Source organism: Aythya marila (assembly GCF_965140915.1).
Source record: "Aythya marila genome assembly, chromosome: 1".
NCBI lineage: Eukaryota > Metazoa > Chordata > Aves > Anseriformes > Anatidae > Aythya > Aythya marila.
In genome coordinates, this window is record NC_139042.1 from 206,413,342 (window position 1) to 206,440,619 (window position 27,278).

The window sequence follows — 27,278 nt, forward strand, 5'->3', positions numbered from 1 at the left end:
CCGGGTGTCCTGGTGGTGGTGGCAGCGCGGGGCCGTCCCCAGGTCCCCTCACTGGGGCAGGGACCCTGGTGGCAGCGCCCAGGGACCGGGCTCCTCGGTGCTCGCCGGGGGCTGTGGCAGGCGCTGCTGGCTCTGCCAGAGCTGGTAGAGCTCCTTGAACTGCTCCACCATCCTGTCCTTCAGGTCGGGGTGCGAGATCTGCAGCGGGATGCTGTCGGCCGACCACGACAGCTCCCCCGAGAACATCTCCAGCAGCAGCCGCGCCGCCACCGGCACCACCTGCAAGAGAACCCCCCCCCCCGGTGTGTCACCCTCGGTGCTGCCACCGCTGTCACCGTCACCGCTGTCACCACCCCGCGCCGCTCGTCCCCTCACCTGCACCGTGATCAGCTTCTTCTCCTTGGGCTTCTGGTCCGGCCACTCCTCGCCGAAGCAGAAGAAGATCTCGAAGGGGGGCGGCGTGGTGGTCTGCCCCTTCTGGAACAGGATCAGGCCTGGGGGGGGGCAGGCGCCGCGGTGAGGGGGCAGCGCCGGCCCCCCCCCTGCTGCTGCTGCTGCTGCTTCTGGGTGGCAGTGCCCCTGCTGGCCTTGTCCCCGTGCCACCCGGTCCCCGCGTCCCCCACGCTGGCCTGGGTCCCCCGAGGACATCCAGACCCCATCCACCAGCTGGTGGCCCCCACACCAACGTGGTGTCCCCAGTGCCAATGTGGTGTCTCCCCTGTGTCATCGCGGTGTCCCCATGTCATCGCGGTGTCCTTCCACCCCACCAGGTCCCCATGTGCTGGTTGGTGTCCCCTACCCCAACACAATGTCCCCCACCCCAAAACATTGTCCCCCACCCCAACACATAATCCCCTACCCCAATACATTGTCCCCTACCCCAACATGATGTCCCCCACCCCAACACGATGTCCCCTACCCCAATACAATGTCCCCTACATCAATGTGATGTCCCCCACCCCAACACAGTGTCTCTATGTCATCACGGTGTCCTTCCACCCCACCAGGTCCCCATGTCCCATTTGGAGCCCCCCACCCCAATACATCATCCCTTACCCCAGCAAGATGTCCCCCACCCCAATATGACGCCCCCTACATCAATGCGATGTCCCCCACCCCAACACAATGTCCCCATGTCATCGCGGTGTCCTTCTACCCCACCGGGTCCCCATGTCCCATTTGGCGTCCCCCACCCAAACACGATATCCCTCACCCCAACACATTGTCCCCTACCCCAACACATTGTCCCTCACCCCAATACAATGCCCCATACCCCAACACGATGTCCCCCACCCCAATATGATGTCCCCTATATCAACGTGATGTCCCGCACCCCAACACGATGTCTCTATGTCATCATGGTGTCCCCATGTCATTGCAGTGTCCTTCCACCCCAACAGGTCCTCATGTGCTGGTTGGTGTCCCCCACCCCAATACATTGTCCCCCACCCCAATACATTGTCCCCCACCCCAACACGATGTCCCCTACCCCAACACATCATCCCCTACCCTGACACGATGTCCCCATGTCATCATGGTGTCCTTCCACCCCACCAGGTCCCCATGTCCCATTTGGCGTCCCCCACCCCAACACGATATCCCTCACCCCAACACATTGTCCCCTACCCCAACACATTGTCCCCCACCCCAATACAATGTCCCCTACCCCAACACATCGTCCCCCACCCCAAAACGATATCCCCTACCCCAACACAGTATCTCTATGTCATCACGGTGTCCCCATGTCATTGCAGTGTCCTTCCACCCCAACAGGTCCCCACGTGCTGGTTGGTGTCCCCTACCCCAACACATAATCCCCTACCCCAATACATTGTCCCCTACCCCAATATGATGTCCCCCACCCCATCACATTGTCCCCCACCCCAATACATCATCCCCTACCCCAATACATCATCCCCTACCCCAACACAATGTCCCCCACCCCAACACAATGTCCCCATGTCATCACGGTGTCCTTCTACCCCACCGGGTCCCCATGTCCCATTTGGTGTCCCCCACCCTAACACGATGTCCCCCACCCCAATTCGATGTCCCCCACCCCAATACGATGTCCCCTACCCCAACACAATGTCCCCCACCCCAACGTGATGTCTCCCACCCCAACACAATGTCCCCATGTCATCGCGGTGTCCTTCTACCCCACCGGGTCCCCATGTCCCATTTGGCGTCCCCCACCCTAACACGATGTCCCCCACCCCAATACAATGTCCCCCACCCCAATGTGATGTCCCCACCCCAATACAACGTCCCCTACCCCAACACAGTGTCTCTATGTCATCACGGTGTCCCCATGCCATCACGGTGTCCTTCCACCCCACCATGTCCCCATGTACCATTTGGTGTCCCCTACCCCATCACATCATCCCCCACCCCAATACATCATCCCCTACCCCAATACATTGTCCCCCACCCCAAATCAGTGTCTCTACGTCATCATGGTGTCCCCATGTCATCGTGGTGTCCTTCCACCCCACCAGGTCCCCATGTGCTGGTTGATGTCCCCCACCCCAACGTGATGTCCCCCACCCCAATACGATGTCCCCTACCCCAACACATCATCCCCTACCCCAACATGATGTCCCCCACCCCAACACAATGTCTCTATGTCATCGCGGTGTCCTTCCACCCCACCAGGTCCCCATGTCCCATTTGGAGCCCCCCACCCCAACACATCATCCCTTACCCCAACAAGATGTCCCCCACCCCAATACGATGTCCCCTACATCAATGTGATGTCCCTCACCGCAACACAATGTCCCCCACCCCAACTCAATGTCCCCCACCCACGGGCGACACCCCCAACCCTTCCCCTCCCCCCCTCACCGTTGAGAAACCCCTCGAGGCTGAAGAGCTTGGTCTTCTTCTCCCTCTCGATGGGGTTGGGGCCGGCGCAGCGGGCGGCGCAGGGCCCGCTCCAGAAGACCTTGCACTGGCAGAGGCGGATGGCGTAGAGGTCCTGGCCCTGCAGCTCCAGGATGAGCCCGCGGTCGAGCACGTCCAGCAGCTGGTGGGTGTAGAAGCGCTGCTTCTCGTTGGGGATGCCGTCGGCGGCGGGGAAGCGGACCTGCTCCAGGCTGAGCGGCCCGAAAAGCTCCACCTGCTCCTGCGTGGGCTCCAGGCTGCTGTGGAAGAGGCGGCAGCCGTGGGGGTTGCTGATGGTGAGGACGCAGACCTGGCGGCCGCGGTATTGGAATTTCAGCTCCAGGTCGGTCACTGCTGGAAGGATGGGGAAGGGTGGGGGGGTTGAGATGGGGTTAACCCTAATCCCGTGGCTGCTCAGCCCGCAAACGCCCCAAATCTTTGTCTACGCACCCCGTAGCCACGCTCGGACACCCCACGGCCATGATCAACCAGCCCGTGGTCGCCCCACGGCCGTGCGCCCGATGACACCCCAATGTCAGCCCCGTGCCCATCCATGTCCAACCACCCCATGGCCATGTTGAGCCACCCCATGGCCTCATCTGTGTCACCCTGTTGTCATCTGCCAACCCCACAGCCATGTTCAGCCACCCCAAAGCCATGACCAACCATCGCCAACCACGCCATGGCCCCACCACATCCATGTTCCCTCACTCCTTCATCACTGTCAACCCCAAAACCACGTCCAACCACCCCATGGTGACCCCATAGCCATCACCAACCACCCCATGGCCACCCTACAGCCATGTCCAGCCACCCCATGGCCCCCCACATCCATGTTCCCTCACTCCTTCATCACTGTCAACCCCAAAACCACATCCAACCACCCCATGGTGACCCCATGGCCATCACCAACCACCCCATGGCCATGTCCAACCACCCCATGAACCCCCACATCCGTGTTCCCCCACTCTTCCATCACCGTCAACCCCAAAACCACGTCCAACCACCCCATGGTGACCCCATGGCCACCACCAACCACCCCATGGCTGTTGACAACCACCCCATAGCCATGTCCAACCACCCTATAGCCACGTCCAGCCACCCCATGGCCCCCCACATCCATGTTCCCCCACTCTTCCATCACTGTCAACCCCAAAATCACGTCCAACCGCCCCATGGTGACCCCATGGCCACCACCAACCACCCCATGGCCACCCTACAGCCACGTCCAACCACCCCACGGCCACCCCATGCCCATCACCACCCCCCCCACGCCCACCCCCACCCACGGGTGCTCACGTGGCAGCAGGTGGGGGCTGATGAGCAGGTTGGGGACCCCGTGCTCCATGGGCGCCAGGGTGGCCGGGGCGGGGGGAACGGTGCCGGCGGCCCCGGGGGGCAATTCGGGGGCCGCCACCGCCCCCCCGGGCAGGAAGGGCCCCACGGGGCAGCCGCCGCCGAAGGGGGGCTCCTCTTTGGGCCAGGGGTAGGGGGGCAGCAGGTCCCCGGCGTGGACGGGGGCGTCTGGGGGGCAACGGGGTTGGGGGGCGGCCGGGGACGCCCCCACCTCGCCGCTGCCCCCCCACGGGGCGCCCCCCGGGGCCGGCTCAGTGTTGATGCTGAGGGACATCAGCTTCTGCAGCTGCGAGGCAGAGCGGGGGCGGTTATGGGGTGAGGGACCCCAAAAAGTGTGGGGTAGGGGGCTGTGTCCCACCCCCCCACACCCCGTTGTCCCCTAGGTACCTGGCTCACGTCCTCCTCCCCGCCGTGGCTGAAGTCGTCCCCGGTCACCCCGTCTGCGAGGGGGAGAGGGGAACGGGGTGCTGAGGGCTTGTGGGGTGATGGGGGGTCCCGTGGGGTGTTGGGGGTCCCGTGGGGTGCCAGGGACTTGTGGGGTGCTGGGGATTTGTGGGGTGCTGGGGGCTTGTAGGGTGCTTGGGGTCCCATGGGGTGCTGGGGGTCCCATGGGGTGCCAGAGACTTGTGGGGTGCTGGGGCTTGTGGGGTTATGGGGGTCCTGTGGGGTGCTGAGGACCTGTGGGGCACTGGGGACTTATGGGGTGCTGGGGATTTGTGGGGTGCTGGGGATTTGTGGGGTGCTGAGGGCTTGTAGGGTGCTGGGGACCCCATGGGATGCCATGGACTTGTGGGGTGCTGGGGGTCCCGTGGGGGGCCAGAGACTTGTGGGGCATGGAGGGCTTGTGGGGTGCTGGGGATTTGTGGGGTTATAGGGGTCCTGTGGGGTGCTGAGGACCTGTGGGGCACTGGGGACTTGTGGGGTGCTGGGGGACCCATGGGATGCCATGGACTTGTGGGGTGCTGGGGGTCCCATGGGGGGACAGAGATTTGTGGGGTGCTGAGGGCTTGTGGGGTGCTGGGGACTTGTGGGGTGCCAGGGACTTGTGGGGTGCTGGGGGTCCCATGGGGTACCAGGTCTTTGTGGGGCACTCGGGACTTGTGGGGCGTTGGGGGACCCATGGGGTGCTGGAGACTTGTGGGGTGCTGGAGACTTGTGGGGTGCCAGATCCTTTTGGGGTGCTGGGGCATTGCAGGGTGCTGGGGCCCTATGGGACCTCTAGGAACTTGTAGGGTGCTGGGGGTCCCATGGGGTGCCAGATCCTTTTGGGGTGTTGGGGACTTGTAGGGTGCTGGGGGTCCCACGGGGCACCAGATCCATTTGGGGTTCTGAATCCTTGTGTGACCCTGCGGCCCCGTAAGACCCTAGAGCCCTATGGGGTGCTCAGGACTTGCGGGGCGCGGGTTGCCCCCATCTGCCGTGTCCACCCCACAGCCCCCCTACCTGCGCCGTCGGCCTCGCAGACCTCGTAGACCTTGTAGGGTTTTGGGGGGGCGTCCTTGGTGCCGTCGTAGCGCAGGCGGAACTCGCGGCTCTTGTTGAGGGCGCAGCGCAGGTTGGCCTTCCACTTAGCGGGGTCGGGCTCGTCCACCCCCTCCGTGAACTTCCCCGTCTCCGTGGCCCATGCCTGGGGTCGCGGCGAGGGAAAGGGTCACGGGTTTGGGGTCGGGGAAAGGGGTCGCTAGGGTTGGGGTCGCTAGGGAAAGGGTAACTAGGGTCGGGGAGCCGTGGAAAGGGGAGTTAGGGTCACTAGGGTTGGGGTCAGTTGGGGTAGGGTCATTAGGGTCGCTGGGGTCATGGTCACTATCGAAAGGGTCATTAGGGTTGGGGTCACTGGAGTTGGGGTCAGTTGGGATAGGGTCATTAGGGTAAGGGTCATTAGGGTTAGGGTCACTGGAGTTGGGGTCAGTTGGGGTAGGGTCATTAGGGTCGCTGGGGTCATGGTCACTATGGAAAGGGTCATTAGGGTCAGGGTCATATGAATTGGGGTCAGTTGGGATAGGGTCATTAGGGTCGCTGGGGAAAGGGTCATTAGGGTCAGGGTCACTATGGAAAGGGTCATTAGGGTTAGGGTCACTACGGTTGGGGTCAGTTAGGGTAGGGTCATTAGGGTCACTGGGGTCATGGTCACTATGGAAAGGGTCATTAGGGTTAGGGTCACTTGAGTTGGGGTCAGTTGGGATAGGGTCATTAGGGTCACTATGGATAGGGTCACTAGGGTCAGGTTCACCACGGAAAGGGTCATCAGGGTTAGGGTCACTTGAGTTGGGGTCAGTTGGGATAGGGTCATTAGGGTCACTGGGGTCATGGCCACTATGGAAAGGGTCATTAGGGTTAGAATCACTAGAGTTAGGGTCAGTTGAGATAGGGTCATTAAGGTCAGGGTCACTAGAGTTGGGGTCAGTTGGGATAGGGTCATTAGGGTCACTGGGGATAGGGTCATTAGGTTCAGGGTCACTATGGAAAGGGTCATTAGGGTCAGGGTCATTTGAGTTGGGGTCAGTTGGGATAGGGTCATTAGGGTCATCTGGGGAAAGGGTCATTAGGGTCACTATGGATAGGGTCACTAGGGTCAGGGTCATTAGGGTTAGAGTCACTGGATTTGGGGTCAGTTGGGATAGGGTCATTAGGGTCACTATGGATAGGATCACTAGGATCAGGGTCACCACGGAAAGGGTCATTAGGGTTAGGGTCACCTGAGTTGGGGTCAGTTGGTATACAGTCATTAGGGTCACTGGGGAAATAGTCATTAGGGTCAGGGTCACTAGGGGTAGAGTCATTAGGGTCAGGGTCACTATGGAAAGGGTCCTTAGGGTCACTTGGGATAGGGTTAGGGTCTTTAGGATTAAGGTCATTAGTGATAGGGTTAGACTCATTAGGGTTACGGCCATTAGGGTTAGGATCATGGATGGGGACATTAGAGACAGGGTTGGGGTCATTAGGTTTGTGGTCACTAGGATAGGGTCACGGATGGACTCATTAGGATTAGGGTCACGAATGGTCTTATTAAGGTTAGGGTCATGGATGGTCTCACTAGGTTTAGGACCACTGATGGTCTCATTAGGGTTAGGGTCACGGATGGCCTCGTTAGGGTTAGGATCACTGATGATCTCATTAGGGTTAGGGTCACAGATGATCTCATTAGGGTTAAGGTCACCATGGATGGTCTCATTAGGGTTAGGACAATGGATGGTCTCATTAGGGTTAGGGTCACAGATGGCCTCGTTAGGGTTAGGACCATGGACGGTCTCATTAGGGTTAAGGTCACTGATGGTCTCATTAGGGTTGGGTCACTGATGGTCTCATTAGGGTTAGGGTCACGGACAGTGTCATTAGGTTTAGGGTCATGGATGGTCTCAATAGGATTAGGATCACGGATGATCTCACTAGGTTTAGGGTCACGGACGGTCTCATTAGGGTTAAGATCACGGATGAGCTCATTAGGGTTGGGGTCACCGATGATCTCACTAGGGTTAGGGTCACCATGGATGGTCTCATTAGGGTCAGGATCACGGACGGTCTCATTAGGGTTAGGGTCACTGATGGTCTCATTGGGGTTAGGGTCATGGATAGTGTCATTAGGTTTAGGGTCATGGATGGTCTACACTAGGGTTAGGGTCATGGATGGTCTTATTAGGGTCAGGATCATGGACGGTCTCATTAGGGTTAGGACCATGTATGGTCTTGGTAGGGTTAGGGTCACTGATGATCTCATTAGGGTCAGGGTCTCTGCCGGCCGTGCCGCGCGGTGCGGTCCCACCTTGAAGATGGTGCCGTCGTCCTCCTGCGGGGCGAGGTGCCGCGTGGCGTGGTGCCAGGGGATGCAGAAGAGGCGCTGCCGCCGGTCCACCCACTGCAGCCCCGGGTAGCGCTGGCTCTCCACCTGCGCCAGCAGCCACGGCTTCAGGCGCACGCGGCGCGGCGGCGCCGTCATGGCCGGTCGACGGTCACCTGCGGGCACCTGCGGGCACCTCCGGTCACCTCTGGTCACTTGGGGTCACCTGGGGTCAGATGTGGTGAGATGTCACGCCCAGACGTGGTCACTCATCGCCCATGGTCACCCATCATCGCCCATGGTCACCCAACACCCATGGTCACCCATCGCTCATGGTCACCCATCGCCTGTGGTCACCCATCATCGCCCATGGTCATCTATCACCCATGGTCATCTATTGCTCATGGTCACCCATCATCCATGGTCACCCAACGCCCGTGGTCACCCATAACCCATGGTCACCCATAACCCATGGTCACCTATCACCCATGGTCACCCATAACCCATGGTCACCCATCGCCCATGGTTACCCATTGTCTATGGTCATCCATCACCCATGGTCACCCAGCACCCGTGGTCATCTATCACCCATGGTCACCCATCAGCCATGGTCACCCATCGCCCATGGTCACTCAACACCTATGGTCACCCATCGCTCATGGTCACCTATCACCCACGGTCACCCATCATCGCCCATGGTCATCTATCACCCATGGTCACCCATCGCCCATGGTTACCCATCATCCATGGTCAACTGTGGTGACCCGTCATACCCAGCCACCTCCGGGCACCCATCGCACCCAGTCGCCCACCACCCGTGGTCCCTTAGGGTGACCCATCAGCTATGGCCACCCATGGTGACCCATCACACTCCGGCATGGTCGCCTATCACCCATGGCCACCCATCACCCATGGTCACCCAACACCTACGGTCAACTGAGGTGACCCATCACACCCGGCCACCTCTGGGCACCCATGGGCACCCATGCTCATGGCCACCCATCACCCGTGGTCACCCAAAACCTATGGTCACCTCTGGTGACCCATCACACCTTGTCACCCATGGGCACCCATGGTCACCCATCACCCATGGGCACCCATGGGCACCCAACACCCATGGTCACCCAACACCTACGGTCAGTTGAGGTGACCCATCACACCCGACCACCCATGGGCACCCACCACCCATGGCCACCCATCACCCATGGCCACCCATGGTCAACCGAGGTGACCCATCACACCTTGTCACCCATGGGCACCCATGGCCACCCATCACCCATGGCCACCCATGGGCACCCATGGTCAACCGAGGTGACCCATCACACCCATGGCCACCCATGGCCACCCACAGCCACCTCTGGGTGCCCCCCACCCCCCACGCTCACTTATGGTCCCCCACCCCACCCGCTGACCCCCCACCCATGGGCCCACCCCCCCCAAACTCCCACCCCTCCCCCACCCCAACCGAGGCGGAACCCGGGGAGGGGGGGACCCAAAAGCGGAACAAATCCCCCCAAAAGGAGAAGTGACACTGGGGGAGGGGGGGGGGTGACATCAAGGGTGGGGGAGGGGCACAACGTGACCCCATGGAGTTGGGGGGGGGGTTGTGGGGGGGGGCACGAGGATACCCCTGCACCTCCCCACCCCCACCCTAGGGTGGTGTCATGGGTGGGGGGGGGCTTTTTACCCCTCCCCCCACCTTGGGGTGCCTTGGGGGGGGGGTCCCAGGTGTGGGGGAGGGGAATTTGGGGGGTGGGGGTGGGGTGAGAGGATTTTTGGGGGGGGGGCACAGATTTTGGGGGGGGGGGCAGCGGTGCGGGGGGGCCCCACGCGTGTGCGTACGCACACGCGTGGGGCCCCCCCGCACCGCTGCCCCCCCCCAGGGGTCCTCGCCCCTCCCCCACACCCCCCTCCCCCCCAAAAATCCCCTTTTCACCCCAAAAAATCCCCCTTTCACCCCCAAAATCCCCCTCCCCTTTTTAGGACCCCCCCCCAGCTCTCACCCGCGCCCCCCAGGTCCGGCCGCCGCCGCCGCCGCCTCCTCGCAGCGCTTCCGCACGGCGCGCCTCATTTGCATCTCGTTTGCATCTCATTTGCATGCGCCGCGCCCTCCCCCCCCCCCCCCCGCCCCCTTCGGGGAAGCCCCGGGGTGGGCGTGGCCCGGCGCGTCCTCAGGCCCGGCTGTGATTGGTTGGGGGAGGGTGTGGGCGGGGCTTAAGCTGGCTAATCGCCGAAGGTGGGGCCCACCGAAGTGGCCGCTTTAAGAGGCGATCCTCCCGCCCCCTCGGAGCGGGGATTGGCTGGCTTTGCCGCCTTCCCTCACGCTATTGGCTGGCGCGGCTGTCAGGCAGCGCGCGCTGTTCCCGCCTTTTCCTGTTGGGGAAGCGGGCGTTGCCTAGCAACGCGGCCGCACAGGCCTGAGGCCTAGGCCTAGGCCCCGATTGATTTGTTATCGCTGGCCTTTTAACGCTTATTTTGCCGTGTTTTGTCTCGCCAGCACCGTTAGCTTGTATTATTGTTATTAATATTATATTTTATTTATAATAAATATTATTTATATTATATATGACATTATTATTTGACATTATTACCATTATATTACCATCATCTTCCTCATTAGTCTCGTTATCATCATATTGCCCTCATCATCCTCATCATCCTCATCAGTGTCATTACCATTACATTATTACCAGCCTCATAATTATCCTCATTAGTACCGTTATCGCTGCATTATTGCCCTCGTCCTCGCCATTTCCAGTATATAACTGATATCGTTATAAGAATAACTGATACTGTTATCATTATAATTACCCTCATCATCCTCAGCATTCCTGTTATTACCATCATATTACCATCCTCCTCCTCGTTAATATTGTTATATCATCCTCCTCCTCACCGTTCTCATTATTATTTTTATCATGATCTTGCCATCATCTTCCTCACCCTCGTTATCACTCTCATTATCGTTATCACCATCCTCCTCCTCATCCCCACTCTCATTACTGATACCGTTATTTTTTATTGATGATTACCACCATCACCATCCTTATCACTCTCATTATCGTTATCCCATCCTCCTCCTCCTCCTCACCAGTACCGTTGCCATTCCATTCCCATCCTCACCCTTCTCCTTCCCACCATTATCACTAAATCCCCATCTTCTTCATCACCCTCCCCATCCCCACCGTCGTTAATTTTATTATATTCATGATATCATTATTAACGTCACGGTGTTGCCATCCTCACCCTCATTATCCTCATTTCTCACGATCAATACATCATCCTCATCCTCATTATTACCGTTATATTATTATTACTGTTATATTATTATATTATTATATATATTATTATTATATTATTATTATATTATTATTATTATATTACATTATTATACCGTTATATACCACCCTCCCCCCCTCCTATTATCATTTCCATTATCATTATATCACCACCCCCACCTCCCCCTGCCCACCCCCACCATTACCGTGCCCCCCTCCATCCCCCTCCCCGCGTCCCCTTCTCCCAGTTTGGGGTCCCACAGCCGTGTCCCCATGGGGTGCTCGGTGCCACAAAACGTGTCACTCGGTGCCACACCGTGGCTCCTGCCATCCCCCACAGCCCACCCAGGACTCGCCCCAAAGGGGGGTCCCGCGGTGCAGCCCCCCCGGGTGCCCCCATCCCCGTGTGCGGGTGGCCTGGGGGGCACCCCACAACCCACACGGGGTGGCTCGGGGTTGGGTACAGCCACATTTCGGGGGCTCTCCCCTCACCCCAATGGGACACTGGGGGGGATTTGGGGGGGCACATGCCGGGCGTTCTCCCCCCCCCAAAGCACTGCTGGCCCGCGCCGCCCCCGCGCCGAGCGGCCGTGGCTTTTTATGGGCAGAACGCGGCTGTTTGCAGCTTCCTGGCCTCTAACATCATCCGCGGCACCCGGCGCGTTGCTGACCCCAGGGACCCTGCCGGGCCCCACCAGGAGCAGCAGCAGCAGAAATGAGCGATTTTGCACAAAAACGGTGAAAACGGAGCGGAGTTGGAGCGCCGCCGAACTGGGATTAATCTCAGACCCCCCCCCCTTGCTCGCTGATAGAGCTCGAGGTTCCTGCTTGGAGGGACGGAGGCACGGGGTGGGCTGGGGAGGGTGCCCCCACCCCACAGCCATCCCCGTCCTCATTAGTGCCCGAGCGGCAGCGAGCCGCCCAGCAAAATTCTCCAATTTTGGCTAAAAATCTGCTGGTGGAGGCGAGATTTCCTTTCGCCCGATTTCAGCCTCCAAAAATCGGGGTGGCGTTCACCTCCGTAGGGAAATGGGAGCTGTGGGAAGCTGTGGGCCCAAAGGGGGCTCGTCCCCGCGCCCCTTCCAGATAACGTCAGGAGCGAGACGAGAGCTGAGGGGGGAGGAAACGTCCCCAGGCAGCGCCGCCGAACGGATTAGGAATGCGTTTCGGATCAGAAACCCTGAAACGGGGAAATCGGAGGCAGGGCGGGGGGTTGCACCTCATGCACATGGCGGGCAGGGTACCCAGCTGCAGCGTGTCAACGTTTTTATGGGGCTCTGAGAGGCTGGGAGAATTAAAAAAAAATAAAAAGAATGGATGAAAATGGTCCGAGCCGTGGAGAAAATGGCTTTTATGAGGTGCTTGGAGCCAGCACTTCGTTAGCTCATCGCGGAGGAGACGTGACTTGGATCCTGCACCTCTGCAGGGGGGAAACGGGAGGGTCCTGCAAGCAGGGGGGGACGTCGTAACAGCGAGGAGTGATGGGGACAGAGAAAAAAGCTGAGATTGTGGCCGTCAGTGGCTTTGTGGGGACGGTCGGAGCAAGCTCAGAGTCCCTGGACACTCGTATCTGAGCTCGTGCCTGGATGGATCCGGGTGGAGATTGGTATCAGGGTGGAAAGCAGAGGGCACCCTGCCCTCCTCGGAGGGGTCAGTGTGGAGAACGAGCCCTTCCTGCCAAAAAAAACCTACAGGAGGAGCCTCGAATTGCCGCTCCCTTCTCCCCGCTGTGGGTCTCTGCTGGACGCAGGCAGGATTCCAGCACGGAGCCGGGGCTGAGTCACGGGTAAAACCTCGCTGCTGGCACCCCGAGGCCTCTCGTTGATTTTGGGGCCGTGCCGGGGTTGCTGCTCCATGCGGGACCCCGCTGGGATGTGCTGCAGGTGCTGGGGCTCCTCGCTCCTCCGTCCCCGTTCTTCGGGGCAGGATCTTGCGGCGTGTTCCCGGCACTCGGGGGGGGCTTATCAGCAGCCGGGCGGTATCAGCAGCTTCCCCTTCCAGCCTTTAAATCTGGTTTTATAACAATGCCAGCGTCTCCGGACCAGAAAGGAAGGGGAAAAAAACAACAAAAAAAGCAAAAAAAAAACAACTTTCCAGTCTCCCTGTGTGTAAAGGAAAGTTTGAAAGCACAAACGTTATAAAGTTTTTAAACTGCGCAGACAGCCCCCCCTTTCATTCAAAAATAAAATAAATCTTTTGTTTAAAAGATCATTTTTTTTTTAAATAAATCAGTTTTTTTCCTGATTTTTAAACTCTGCCCACAGCCCTCTGATAAGGCACCCGCTGCACCACACGCACAACATCTCACACCACCCATGACTGGAAAGAGCGACGTTGTTTTAACCGCGGTTCCTTTATTATCTCCTGGTATCAGCCCTACAGAGATTAAAAAAAAAAAAAAACCACGAGAAGACAAAGCGCTATTTTTTTTTCAAGCGACTTTCACATACGTTTTTATTTATTTATTTTTTATTTTTTTTTTTTCCCAGCTCGTGAGCGAACAGTTGGGGCGAGCTGCGAAATGTCAGCTGGCCGGGGCAGGCTGCGGAATTGCTCCCCGTGACACAAAGAGGGGGGAATGGTCTCGTCTTACTGCAAGCATCCAGCGCGAGCATCTGCCACGGAGCCCAGCGAGAAAGGCTCCCGGAGGGGACGATTCCTCTGACCTAATTTAGGCATTTACTCCAGGAGGGGATGAATCACGCCCTGGAAGTGCCTATTTCTTTCCAGTGACTACAGCGGGAGTCTAGACGGCCAGCGCAGATGTGGACGCGTGCACCTCATCCGACGGGATTGCGACCTGACCTCAGCGATAGCGCTATTTGGCCGGGGCTCGGTGGCGAGCTGATGTGTCATGATACGCTGAGGCAGCGAGGAATTAAATAGCAACATGATGCTGCTCCGGGGCGGCCGAGTAAAATGGATGAGCGGCGTGGGGCTCGGGTAACGCGCAGCATTCCCTGCCGGTGGCATCACCCCGTGCCACGCCGCGCTAACATCACGCAGCGGTTTTAGTCCCAAACGTGTAAAATTGTCTCGGTGTCATCGCTCTGCCACGGCACGGGCTGGTGACTTGCAGAAAATAGACTCCACCATCAATAAGATTGTAAAGTTGGTGTGTTTATTCAGCACGGGGGTAGCCCCGCCGACGTCGTGCCTGCCCGACGCGGCAACTTGCCATGGTTATGTGCAGAAAGGAGTCACGTCCGCGTGAGGTTTCACAATACGGCTATACATATGCATGACCTGTCCCCGATTTGTATTAAAATTAGTTCCAGGAGTCATTTCCATCAGCCTGCCTTGTGTAGTGGCTCCTGGCGGGGGGTGATGAAGGCTGGGGACTCTTCCTCATTGCCACCCGTTGACCTCTTGACTCCGTCATGCTCTTACCAAGGGACTGACCTTGGTAAGAGTCCCAAAACTTCTTACTTTAATTAATTTACACAATTGTTTAGCCAAGACAGGGAGCATCTGCTGCTTTGTGGAATGGGGTGGGGACACTTTGGGGACGCCTGACACTTTGGGGTGGGGAACGTCCCAGTTTGTAGGATGAGGAGCATCCCCCACGTTTTGGGATGGATGACACCTCCTGCTTTGTGGGGCGGGGAGCATCCTCTATGTTTCAGGCTGTGTAAAATCCCCTTTATTGTGGGACAGGGAGCATCCTCCTCAGCTCCATCTGTTGAGATTCTCCTCACTCTTAGCTGGACCCGGGTGATCTACGAGGTCTGACCCAACCCCAGCAGTTCCATCACTGTGTAATTTTGGGGTTTTAGGGGATTTAGGGTTATAAACTTTGGAGAAGCCACATATTGGTGACAGACTTCGCCCCGTGAGGCGGGCGGGCGCCATCTTGGCCATCGCCTCCCCTCACCCCACAGGCACTGCCCGGGCTGTGAGGGGACGAAACGCCCTCAGAATGCCTCCGCCACCCCACTGCCAGAGCACCGGCAGCCATAAGCACCTCAGCGGGGCGAGGAAGGCTGAAAAAAGGCGGCGGCGGCGCCCCCAAAACCCCCTCAGCGCCCCTCAAAATGGCGCCACCGCCCCCCTCAAAATGGCGCCGCCCTGGCGGCCGCCGCCTGCCTCTTCCCGCCCTTTCCAGCACCACGTGACCACCACCCCCCACCCTCAGCCCCTCTCTCTCTCTCCCCCCTTTCCCTCGCCGCGCATGCGCGGTGGCGGAGCGCGGCTGGGGGGGCGTGGCCGGCGGCCGGCGCGCGCTTGAGGACGTGGCGCTTTGCAGCCAATCAGCGCCCGCATCCCGCGCGGGTGGGGCGGGGCCTCGGAGGGAGGGGGCGTGGCCGGGAAGAGAAGGCGGAGAGAAGGGCGGGGCCAAGCGTGACGGACGGCGAGGTGGACCAATAGCCGCGCCGCGCGTGGCGGCGGCGGGGAAGGAGCGGCGCTCTGATTGGCCAGGGGCGGGGGGGGAAGGCCGAGCGGCGTGGCGCGGCGCCCACTTCCGGTCGGAGGAGCGGGAGGGGAGAGCGGGCGGCGGCGGCACCGGCGGGTAACGGAGGGGGGCGGGGGGGGAACGGGGGGAGATGGGGGGGGGGCTGAGGGGGTCGGGGGGCGGTCACGTGGCGGGGGGGGAGCGGTCACGTGGCGGCGGGGGCCTGGTCACGGCCCCGGGGCCTGGTCCTGGGTCTGGGGCCTGGCGTTGCCATGGCAACGGGGGGGGGGGGGCGCTCAGTAACGGGGCTGGGGGGGGGCTCCCGGTGCTGGTTTTGGGGTGAAATGAGGGGATTTGGGGTGAGATGAGGGGGTTTTGGGGTGAGATGAGAGGAGTTTGGGGTGAGATGAGAGGATTTGGGGTGAAATGAGAGGGGTTTGGGGTGAGATGAGGGGGTCTTGGGGTGAGATGAGGGGGGTTTGGGGTGAGATGAGAGGGGTTTGGGGTGAAATGAAAGGGTTTGGAGTAAGATGAGGGGGTCTTGGGGTGAGATGAGAGGAGTTTGGGGTGAGATGAGAGGATTTGGGGTGAGATGAGAGGGGTTTGGGGTGAGATGAGGGAGTCTTGGGGTGAGATGAGAGGGGTTTGGGGTGAGATGAGGGGGTCTTGGGGTGAAATGAGGGGGTCTTGGGGTGAAATGAGGGGGTCTTGGGGTGAAATGAGGGGGTTTTGGGGTGAAATGAGAGGGTTTGGGGTGAAATGAGAGGGTTTGGGGTGAAATGAGAGGGTTTGGGGTGAAATGAGAGGGTTTGGGGTGAGATGAGAGGGTTTGGGGTGAGATGAGAGGGTTTGGGGTGAGATGAGAGGGCTTTGGGGTGAGATGAGGGGATTTTGGGGTGAAATGAGAGGGGTTTGGGGTGGAATGAGAGGGTTTGGGGTGAGATGAGGGGGTCTTGGGGTGAGATGAGGGGGTTTGGGGTGAGATGAGAGGAGTTTGGGGTGAAATGAGAGGGTTTGGGGTCAAATGAGAGGATTTGGAGTAAGATGAGGGGGTCTTGGGGTGAAATGAGAGGGTCTTGGGGTGAAATGAAAGGATTTTGGGGTGAAATGAGAGGATTTGGGGTGAAATGAGAAGGTTTTGGGGTGAAACGAGAGGAGTTTGGGGTGAAATGAGGGGGTTTTGGGGTGAAATGAGAGGGTTTTGAGGTGAGATGAGAGAGTTTGTGGTGAAATTAAAGACTTTAGGGGGTTGTGAGGGTCACCGGGCCCGCCCCGGGGCCCCCTTGGGCTGCCCTGAGTGGGCCCTGAGCCTCTGCCCCCCCCCCTCGGTCCGTGTGTCCGTCTGTCCGTCCGTCCTCTGCCCCCTCTGTTTGTCTTGGCTGCCCTCATGCCCGCCTCGGTCACTGGCAAAGGTCGGGGCCTTGGAAGGGAACCGTGGATGGGGGGGGCACCAGAGGGGGTCTTGGGGCAGGTTCTGCACCTGGGGGGGGTCTGGGGTTGGGAGAGTCCCCCCCAGGGATGTGGTTATGGCGGTGGTGGAGGTGAGGAAGGGTTTTGGGGTGGTTTTTTGGGGTCCCAAGAGGGCAGAGGCAGGAGCAGGACGTGGTGATCCCCTGCTCTGCCCTCCTCAGGAGCCCTGGGGCCCAGCAGGGGGATGTGGGGCTGGGGGAGGGGGTCCGGGGGGGGGTCCATGAGGATGATGAAGGGGCTGGAGAGCCTCTGCTATAGGGGCAGGCTGGGGGGAGGGCTCTGGGGAGCCCTCCTGTACCTAAAGGGGGCTGATGAAGGATGGAGAAGGGCTCATTGCTCGGGTAGGGAGCTGTAGGACGAGGGGGGGGTGGTCTTAAGCTGAAAAAGGGGAGATTTGGATCAGAGTTTTGAGGAAATTCTGCATTTTGAGGGTGCTGGGACCCTGGGACGGGCTGCCCGGAGGAGCTGGGGGTGCTCGGGACCAGGCTGGACGGGGTTTTTGGGCACCCTGATGTGGTGGGTGCCATCCCTGCCCGTGGCGTGCACCCTTGGGTGCTCTCTCTGAGGGCTCTTCCCCGCCTCAGCACCGGGTCCTGCGCTTTGGCCGCCCCGGCCCCGTGCAGCGACGCGGGCTGGGGGTGGGGGGGGGTCCTCGTTGTGTGCTTGGGGACAAGGCTTGGTGGTGACATCGGTGGTGGGGGGGTGTCGGAGCAGATTTTGGGGGGGCTCTTCCACCCCTGATGGTTCTGGGGCTCCGTGGCTGTCTCGCCTAGGGGCTCATCAAGCACCACTAATTAGCTAACGAGGCAGGGGGAGGCCTGGGGGCTCTGTGTCTTCGAGGACAGCCCCCCCCTTTTACCACTAACCACGAACAGAAGCATTTGGGCACCGCTTTTACCACTAATTACGACCCAGCACCGCTTTTACCACTAATTACCACCCAAACGAGCCGGGGGATGACTCCCAGCACCCCAAGGTGGCCCCGGGGCCGTGCTCAACCCCCCCCCACGACCCATTAACCCCCCCCTTCGTGCCCCACAGGTCACCATGAGCACCCAGCAGCTCCTCCTGTGCCTGTCCCTCTGGGCTGCCTGCGTGGGGGCCAAACCCACGGAGAAAAAGGAGCGGGTGCACCACGAGGCCCAGCTGAGCGACAAGGTGCACGACGACGCCCAGAGCTTCGACTACGACCACGACGCCTTCCTGGGGGCCGACGAGGCCAAAACTTTCGACCAGCTGACGCCGGAGGAGAGCAAGGAGAGGCTGGGGTAAGGGAAAAAAAAAAAAAAAAATCAAAAAACGCCCCCGAAAAAGGGGGATGTGGTGCTGGAGGGGGGGCCGGCCCCCAAATAGCACAGTGTTTGGAGCGCTCGTGGGGGTGCTGAGCTCTTCCTGCTGCTCCCTGCCCCAAAAACACCCTCCAGGACCCCCAAATTCACCCCCCAAAGTCAGAGGAAGCCCCCCCAGGACCCCCAAATCCCCCGTCCATAGCCGGCGCTGCGCGACGCACGTGCCCAACCCCCCCCCCAGCTCCCAAAAACCCAGCGTTTCTTTCCCAATTAACTCTAAAATTAACCTCGGTGCCTCTCCTCCCGCTGCCACCTGCCTCTCCCCGGGCAGCTGCCGCCGCAGTTGTTCCCCTTTTGGCTCGGGAAAGGGGCCCCGACCTCCCTGGCAGCCCCCCCCCAAAAAAAATGAGGCCGTTCCCACGTGGGGAAGCACGGAGCCAACCCCCTTGGGCTCCCTCCGCCCCGTTCTACTCCGTTTTTTTTTGTTTTTTTTTGTTTTTTGGGGGGGAGTTTGGGAAGTTTGGGAGCGGGGAATGGTCCCAGGGGGAGGGGCAGGGCCGTGCTGGCTGCCCTCCCCCCTGGCTGTTGTTTTGCTAACCCCGCGGTGCCTCCCTGGCTGAGTTTCTCTGCTGGAAACGTTGCCAGCGGGGCCCGGCCCGGGGCACGGGGACCTCGTAACGGGGCTGCTCCGAGCTAATTAACCAAAATGAGTTTGTTTTGCTAATCAGGAGCCCTGCCCTGCTCGCCGTGGCGCTCCCCAAAACCCCCCCCCGGGACCCCAAATGGGTGCTCTGCCCCCTGCTCCTTGCCCCTAAGCCCCCCAGCACCGGCTGTGGGCACCCCCTGCGTGGTTCCCAAGCCCCGTTTTCACGAAAAACGTCCCCATTTTCGCCAAAAAGCTCCCCATTTTCGCCAAAAAGCGTCCCCCTTTTCGCAAAAAAGCTCCCCCTTTTCACAAAAAGCTCCCCCTTTTCACAAAAAGCTCCCCATTTTCGCAAAAAGCTCCCCATTTTCACAAAAAACGTCCCCCTTTTCACAAAAACACTCCCCCTTTTCACGAAAAAGCTCCCCATTTTCACAAAAAGCTCCCCATTTTCGCAAAAAAGCTCCCCATTTCCACGAGAAACGTCCCCATTTCCACGAGAAACGTCCCCATTTCCACAAAAAAGCTCCCCATTTTCACAAAAAACGTCCCCCTTTTCACAAAAACACTCCCCCTTTTCACAAAAACCTCCCCCTTTTCGCAAAAAACCTCCCCATTTTCACAAAAACCCTCCCCATTTCCACACTTTGCCCCCCAGGAGCCACGAGGGTCCGGGGCTGTGCTCCTTGAAGCCCCCCCAAGAGGGGCTGGAGGTGGCTCTGCACGGAAGCACCGCGGTGCTGGGTGCCCCGGGCCCCGATTTCACCCCGGGGTGCACGGGGGGGTGGGCGTGGGCTGCTTGGCGGCCCCCCAGGGAGCCCCAAAATTCGCTTGGCATCGTGTTTCTGCGTCCAGCCGTGCCCTGGATCCCTCCAGGAGGAGCTGGGAGCGCTCAAAACCCTCTCGCCCCATCCCTTTGCTGGCTTTGGGGTGTTTGGAGCGGGTGGGGGCACGGGGCTGGCTTTAAATCGAAGCCCCCCGGGGTGGGGGGAGATAAATGTGGGGCCGTGACAGCGCCCGGCCCCGCTCCCACCTGCCGCATTCCTCGCGGGGCTGCCGCAGCTCTGCTCCCTCCCCGGGGGCTGATTTGGGGTGGGGGCTGCCCTGTGGGGCAGAAAATCCCCCCCCCGTGGGGTCCTTGGGGGCTGCGAGCTCACGGAGCTACCCCAAAAATGGGGAAAAAAGGGCTGGAAAGTGCTTTTATCCCCTCGGGGGTCTTATCCCCCCGGGGTTTTATTCCTTGGGGTTTTGCACCCAGGGGTTTTATTCCTCCAGGGTTTTTATTCCTTGGGGTTTTATCCCCCCAAGGCTTTATTTCTCGGGGTTTTGCCCCCAGGGGTCTTATTCTTCCAGGGTTTATTCCTTGTGGGTTTTATTCCTCGGGGGTTTATCCCCTGGGATTTTTATTCCTCATGGGTTTTATTCCCTGGGGTTTTATTCCTTGGGGTTTTATCCCCTGGGATTTTTATTCCTCCTGGGTTTATTCCTTGTGGGTTTTATTCCCCAGGGATTTTATTCCTCGGGGGTTTATTCCTTGGGGGTTTATCCCCCGGGGTTTTGCCCCCAGGGGTCTTATTCCTCCAGGGTTTATTCCTTGTTGATTTTATTCCTCGGGGGTTTATCCCCTGGGGTTTTTATTCCTCATGGGTTTATTCCTTGGGGTCTTATCCCCTCGGGGTTTTATTCCTCGTGGGTTTATTCCCTGGGGTTTTATTCCTTGTGGGTTTTATTCCCCAGGGGTCTTATTCCTTGTGGGTTTATTCCCTGGGGATTTATTCCTCAGGGATTTTATTCCTTGGGGTCTTATCCCCTCGGGGTTTTATTCCTTGGGGTTTTATCCCCCAGGGGTCTTATTCCTCTGGGGTTTATTCCTCGTGGGTTTATTCCTCAGGGATTTTATTCCTTGGGGGTTTATCCCCCCGGGGTTTTATCCCCCAGAGGTCTTATTCCTTGGGGTTTTATCCCCCAGGGATTTTATTCCTTGGGGTTTTATCCCCCAGGGGTCTTATTCCTTGTGGGTTTATTTCCTGGGGTTTTATCCCTCGGGGTTTTATCCCCCATGGATCCCGAGGGCCCCAGCCCCATTTTGGGGTCTGGCAGCACAGGAGGTGAGATCCTCACTCCCCCCACCTCTCAATGAGACCCCGACGGTGGGACCCACCCCTCCTCCCCCTTTCCCCTTAACCTGCGCCGGCTTTTTCTCTGCGTTCCCCACAGAAAGATTGTAAGTAAGATAGACGAAGACAAAGACGGGTTGGTAACGGTGGAAGAGCTCAAAGCCTGGATTAAATTTGCCCAAAAACGCTGGATTTACGAGGATGTAGAGCGGCAGTGGAAGGGGCACGACCTCAATGAGGACGGCCTCGTTTCCTGGGAGGAATATAAAAATGCCACCTACGGCTACATCCTAGGTAGGTGGGCGCCCCGGGGAGCGCCGCGGTGCCGAGCCGGGGCTTGAAATGTCTTTTTTTTTTTTTTTTTTGCCTTTTTTGTTTTTTATAGAGTGATTGTAGATAAGATAGACACGGATAAGGATGGGTTGGTGACGGAGGGGGAGCTGCGAGCCTGGATTAAGAAAGCCCAGAAGAAATACGTGTATGAGAGTGTCGAACGCCAGTGGCAGGAGTTCGACCTGAACCAAGATGGATTTATCTCCTGGGATGAGTACAGAAACGTGACTTATGGCACCTACCTCGGTAAGGGGCCCCCGGGGGGGGGCTGACCCCGCTGCTGGGCCCCGCTCCATAAAGCAGAGAGCCCCCCCGACCCCAAAAAAAAACCCCCAAAAACCCGCCTCCCCCCCCTCCACCACCACCACCACCGCCAGGGTGTGTGGGGTGAGCCCGGCTCCTTCCCTCAGCCTCGTTTTTTTTTTGGGAAAAACCCCAAAGTCTCCCAGATTTTGGGGCGGGGGAGCCCTCTGCTTTATCGATGCGCTTGGTTGGGTAAAGCTGCCCCCCCCCCCCAACCTGCGGGGACCCCGATCCCTTCCTCAGCCCTACAAAAAAACAAAAAACAAAAAAAAAAAAGGGGTCGGGATCCCCGCTGCCCCCCCTGGCTCCGGGTTCTGCCCAGCTTTTGGGTTCTTCTCGGGGTCCTGCCCACGGAGCTGGGGGATTTTTATTTATTTTTATTTATTTTTATTTATGGGGGGGCGCAGGGAGGAGCTGTGCTGGGGAGCTGTCCCCCCCCCCCCCCACCTCGCTGCGCGGACATATATGGCCCGGCTCGGCGGCACGAAATCAAAGCTCAATTGGCTAAATATTGCCAAAGATAGTCAAATGCAGCACGCTGCCCCCCCCCCAGCTCATCCATCTTCCCCCGAGCTGCTTCAGCTCAGGGATTTTGAGCCCCGAGCTCGCTCTGCTCTGCCCTAAAAACCCAGGTGCCCCCCCCCAAAGCCCACCCCACAAAACCCCCTCTGGTTTTGGAGACCCCCGTCAAAATAAGAGACCTCGTGCGGGGAGGGAGAGCTGTGGGGGGCTGGCACGGCCGCTTTCCGAGCTCCCAAAAACTCAGCAAAACTCAACAAAAAAAGGGGTTGAAGGGCTGCGGGTGTGGGAATCCTAAAAACGATCCCAAAAAGAGAAAGAAAAAGAAATTAAAAAATTAAAAAAAGGAGCGCGGGTGCTGCTCGCTCCCGCCGCAAGGACGGCTTCTGCCCTCGTCCCCCATCTACCAGAAACCATCCTCCTCCTCCTCCTGCTGCTGCTGCTTCTCCTCCTCCTGCTTTTTCTTCTTCTCCTCCTCCTCCTCCTCCTCCTCCTCCTCCTCTCCCCTGGCAGCAGCAGCCCTGGGAACGCCCGCGCAGGGCTTGACGCGGGGCCAAGGCACGGCCGAGCCCGGAATCGCCTCGGGAGCCCGTCTCACATCCCTGCCGTCCTCCAGGAGAGCGGGACGGATCCCCACGAGCTTCATTTCAGGGCGGCGACCTCTTAAAAACCCCTTTAAGCAAAAAAATAACGCATTTAGGTCGCTGCTCAGCACCACAAACTTCGGATCCGGGAGCCCGAAGCGCTCTCGCTGCCCTTCCACTCGGCCATCGGGGCCAGCTCCAAGCTTCCCCTTCTCCTTTTGGGGCCCTTCCTGCCCCATACAACGCTCCCCTTGTGCCACAGCCGCCTCGTTCTACTCCTTTTTTCCCCTTTTCTGCTATTTTTCCCCCCCCTCAGTGTCTCACAGCCCCCCAGGGGGGGCCCGCTGGTGGCCCAAGGAGCCCGACCCGCCTCGGGGCCACTCCGTGAGGCCAGCTCCGAGCAGGAGGAGCTGAGGATTAGTTGTGCCTTGGGGGTGCCTGGAAATAAACCCTCCCCCCGGCTATATTTAACACCCCCCTGGCCCCCCCCAGCTTCCTAATCCCCAGCCTTTTGTCCGGGGCTGTAAACGGAGCCCGGTCGCCCGCCGGCCTTTTTTTAGCCTGGCTCTCACCTCCTCTCAGCCTCCCCCCTTTGGTGTTGTCCTCTACCCGTACCCGCTGCTGGAAGGGGGTGCAGACAGACAGACAGACAAACAGACAAAGCCAGCGCCCCGCCTGCTCCCAGCACAGCTCCTCCCTTTGCCCGTTTTCCTCCAAAAACACCCCAAAAAAAAAAACCAACAAAAAAAAACCCCCACGCTCCGTGGCGCGCAGCACCCTCGTCGGGCCGCTTGCAGCTCCTCCTCCTCCTCGCAGCTTAGGGCGTCACGGTTAATTGGTGTGGTGCTTAACGAGCCTGGCGGTTAATTAGCGTGGTTAACGAGCCGGGCTGAAGCTCTCCTTTCCCCCCCCCAGATGACCCCGACCCCGACGACGGCTTCAACTACAAGCAGATGATGGTGAGGGACGAGCGGCGCTTCAAGAAGGCCGACAGGGACGGCGACCTGACGGCCACCAAGGAGGAGTTCACCGCCTTCCTGCACCCCGAGGAGTACGACTACATGAAGGACATCGTGGTGCAGGTGGGTGCACCCCATCGGGACCTGGGGGGGCTTCCCCTATACCCACCCGCCCCACCCCGTTGGCCATAAACCCGCTCGCTCTTGCAGGAGACCATGGAGGACATCGATAAGAACGGGGACGGCTTCATCGACCTGGAGGAGTACATCGGTGAGGCAGAACGGGGTGATGTTGCACCACGGGGGGGGGTTTAGGGTGGGTTTTGGGATGAAATTCTTCACCAAAAGGGTTGGGAGGCTGCCCAAGGGGGTGGTGGAGTCACCCCAACCCTGGGGTGTTTATAAAATGTGTAAGATTGCGAGTTTTTAGAGTTATTGGGTTAGTGGAGGACTTGGGTTGGACTTGATGATTTGAAGGGCTCTTCCAACCTCGAAATTGTGCGATTCTGTGAGGCCGGGCCCCAGACAGAAGGGAACATCTGCTCCTGCTCGCTGCGCCCGCCAACTGCCCGGCCTCCCAGCCCGACAGCTGCTCCAGCACCCATACCCAAACTGGGGGGGGGGCGAGGAGCACACGGCTCCAAAATCAACGCAAAAATCAACGCAAAAATCAACTCAACTCAAAAATCAATTCAAAAATCAAATCAATTCAGAAATCAATTCAAAAATCAACTCAAAAAAACAACTCAATTCAAAAATAAACACAAAAGTCAACTTAAAAATCGCTCAAAAATCAACTCAAAAACAACTCAAATCTATTCAAAAATCACTTAAAAATCAACTCAAAAAACAGCTCATCTCAAAAATCAATTCAAAAATCAACTCAAAAATCAACTCCATTCAAAAATCAACTCAAAAATCAACTCAAAAAAACAAATCAATTCAAAAATCACTCAAGTCAACTCAAAAAACAACTCAACGCAAAAATCAACGCAAAAATCATCTCAAAAATCAACTCAATTCAAAGATCACTCAAAAATCAAAGCAAAAATCAACTCAATTCAAAAATCACTCAAAAATCAACTCAACTCAAAAATCAATTCAAAAACCAACTATAAAAAATCATCTCAAAAATCAATTCAAAAATCAACTCAAAAAATCAACTCAACTCAAAAATCAATGCAAAAATCACTCAAAAATCAACTCAAAAAACAACTCAACTCAAAAATCAACGCAAAAATTAACTCAAAAATCACCTCAGGGGGAGCCACCCGCCCCCAGGACGTTTTTTGGGGTGGGATGCGATGAATTTAGGAGCTGAGGGTCACCCCCTTGCCCCGCAGGTGACATGTACAGCCACGACGGCGACACCGACGAGCCCGAGTGGGTGAAGACGGAGAGGGAGCAGTTTGTGGAGTTCCGGGACAAAAACCGCGACGGCAAAATGGACAAAGAGGAGACCAAGGACTGGATCCTGCCCTCGGACTACGACCACGCCGAGGCGGAGGCGCGGCACCTCGTCTACGAGTCCGACCAGAACAAGGTGGGGACAGCACCTCCTTTTTTTTTTTTTGTGGGGGGGGGGGCTTTTTGGGGTGCCCGGACCCCCAGAGCATCACATTTTGGGGTTATTTTGGTTTTTTTTCCCCCCCTCGGTGACCTCTGCTCCCCTCTCCGCAGGACGGGAAGCTCACCAAGGAGGAGATCGTGGAGAAATACGACCTGTTCGTGGGGAGCCAGGCCACGGACTTCGGGGAGGCCTTGGTGCGGCACGACGAGTTTTGAGGGCTGGACAGAGCAGAGCCGTTTCTGAACATAATTTATTTTTTACACTTTCTGGATTATCACGAGAAACATGTCTTTTTTTTTTTTGTTGTTTTTTGTTTTTTTTTTTCGCTACTGAGACTGTGATTTCAGGCTAGGAGGTGAAAACGGAATCTCTCACCCGTCCTTTTTTGTTTTTTTTTTTGTTTTTTTCTCCTTTTTTTTCCCCCAGAGGAGCGTGGGGAGGACTCGGCTGCCTCCCCGTCCCCACCCACCGTGTTTTTTGTTTTTTTTTTTTAAGATTTCATGTTGATTTGACGACCCTAACGAGCTCCCTTTTTGATTTTCCTATCGCTCCCGCGGCACGCCAAGAACGCGCGGCCCCGGAGCTCGCGGCGCCGAGGGCTTCCCCTCCGCCCTCCCTCCCCCTTTATTTTTTTATTTTTTTTCTCCCCCCTTTTCTCATTTTTTTACACCCTTTAGCTGCAACAACGGGGGAAGGAAGGAAGGAAAGGAAAGGAAAGGAGGAACACCAAAACCCCAACGCCGAGCTCCGGGACGCCGCGAGGAGAGGCAACACCGGGCTCCCCGGACTCGTGACTGCTCCCCACGCCTCCGGGGCCACCCCCGTCCTCTTCCTCGCCCCGTTGGGCTCCGTTGGGACCCCAAAATCGCCGTGCCCGTGGCCGTGGCTCCTCGCCCGCCCTCCTGGCAGCCCTTCAGAGCCCGCCGCCGCCGCTCCTAGTAAGGCAAGCGATCCGGGCGCTGCTCCGGGCTTGGTGTTGGGGGGGGGGGGAAGGGAAAAGAGGCCTCCCCCCTGCCTCCTCTGCACGCCCAGCGCCGCTCCAAGTGCCTTCAGCGGGGCCGTGGGCTTGGGGGGGCGCAGCGTGGAGCCCCCACCCCGTAAAGGTTTGGGGTCGGTTTCCTCCTCCTTGCGGCGGCTCAGCCCCGGGGGGGGGGGGGCTGCGCGTTGTGTACTCCTCGTCTGCTCTCTCATGTAACCCCCCCCCCCCAAAAATAACACTTTTTGATATATCCCCAACCCCTGAGGCCTGGAGGAAACTCCTTCTGTGTTTGGGGGGGGGCTCGGAGCCCTCTGTGCCCCCCCCCCCACCCTAAAACCCGGGGATTTTCCCCCCCCCCAAACCCCGGCGGAGCGCGGCCGCCGGCGTCCGGCTGCCAATAAAAGCGTTTCCATCCCGGCCCTGCTCTCGCTGCGCCCTCACCGGGGTTTTTTTTGGGGTGAGGGGGGGGTTGTGTGCCCCCACCCCGAGCCCTTTTAGCCCCCAACCAGTCCGTTTTGGCCGGCCCCATAGCGCGGTGGGGCTGTGGGGTGCGGGGTTGGTGTGGTAATTGGGGAGTGGTGGGAGCAGGGGGTGGGGAGGGGGCTGGGGGGCTGGGATGGGGCCGTGGTCACGCTCCTGCCCCATAGATGGGGGTTCTGGGTGACTCCAGCCCCATAGATGGACTCCCAGCCCCATAGATGGGGGTCACAGTCATGCTTCTGCCCCATAGATGGGGGTTCTGTGTGACCCCAGCCCCACAGATGGGTTCTCAGCCCCATAGATGGGGGTCAGAGTCACACTCCTGCCCCATAGGAGTTCTGTGTGAC

At 58.6% G+C, this 27,278-nt stretch overlaps 2 protein-coding genes across 6 annotated transcripts; one reads left to right on the forward strand and one right to left on the reverse strand.

Annotated features, from left to right (window-relative positions):
* Window positions 1-41: 41 nt before the first annotated feature.
* Window positions 42-10,035, reverse strand: IRF5 (interferon regulatory factor 5). 3 transcript variants are annotated; one of them, XM_082784769.1, is made up of 8 exons: window positions 10,018-10,035; window positions 8,000-8,240; window positions 5,683-5,866; window positions 4,627-4,679; window positions 4,183-4,525; window positions 2,845-3,237; window positions 376-494; window positions 42-279 (listed from the first exon to the last, which is right to left on the reverse strand). In XM_082784769.1, exons 2-8 carry the CDS (start codon window positions 8,171-8,173, stop codon window positions 49-51), a joined length of 1,497 nt encoding a protein of 498 aa, XP_082640895.1. In that variant the 5' UTR covers window positions 8,174-8,240; window positions 10,018-10,035; the 3' UTR covers window positions 42-48. The 3 variants fall into 3 exon arrangements, with proteins under 3 accessions (XP_082640895.1, XP_082640896.1, XP_082640894.1); XM_082784770.1 differs by lacking the exon at window positions 10,018-10,035 and having other exon boundaries at window positions 2,845-3,234; window positions 8,000-8,243; XM_082784768.1 differs by lacking the exon at window positions 10,018-10,035 and having other exon boundaries at window positions 8,000-8,243.
* A 5,716-nt stretch (window positions 10,036-15,751) lies between these two features.
* CALU (calumenin) lies at window positions 15,752-26,868 on the forward strand. Of its 3 annotated transcripts, none has more exons than XM_082784774.1 (7): window positions 15,752-15,802; window positions 18,197-18,423; window positions 21,305-21,498; window positions 23,859-24,025; window positions 24,113-24,173; window positions 25,246-25,445; window positions 25,583-26,868. In XM_082784774.1, exons 2-7 carry the CDS (start codon window positions 18,203-18,205, stop codon window positions 25,685-25,687), a joined length of 948 nt encoding a protein of 315 aa, XP_082640900.1. In that variant the 5' UTR covers window positions 15,752-15,802; window positions 18,197-18,202; the 3' UTR covers window positions 25,688-26,868. The 3 variants fall into 3 exon arrangements, with proteins under 3 accessions (XP_082640900.1, XP_082640901.1, XP_082640902.1); XM_082784775.1 differs by lacking the exon at window positions 21,305-21,498 and adding an exon at window positions 21,590-21,783; XM_082784776.1 differs by lacking the exon at window positions 15,752-15,802 and adding an exon at window positions 16,959-17,097.
* The last annotated feature ends 410 nt before the right edge of the window (window positions 26,869-27,278 follow it).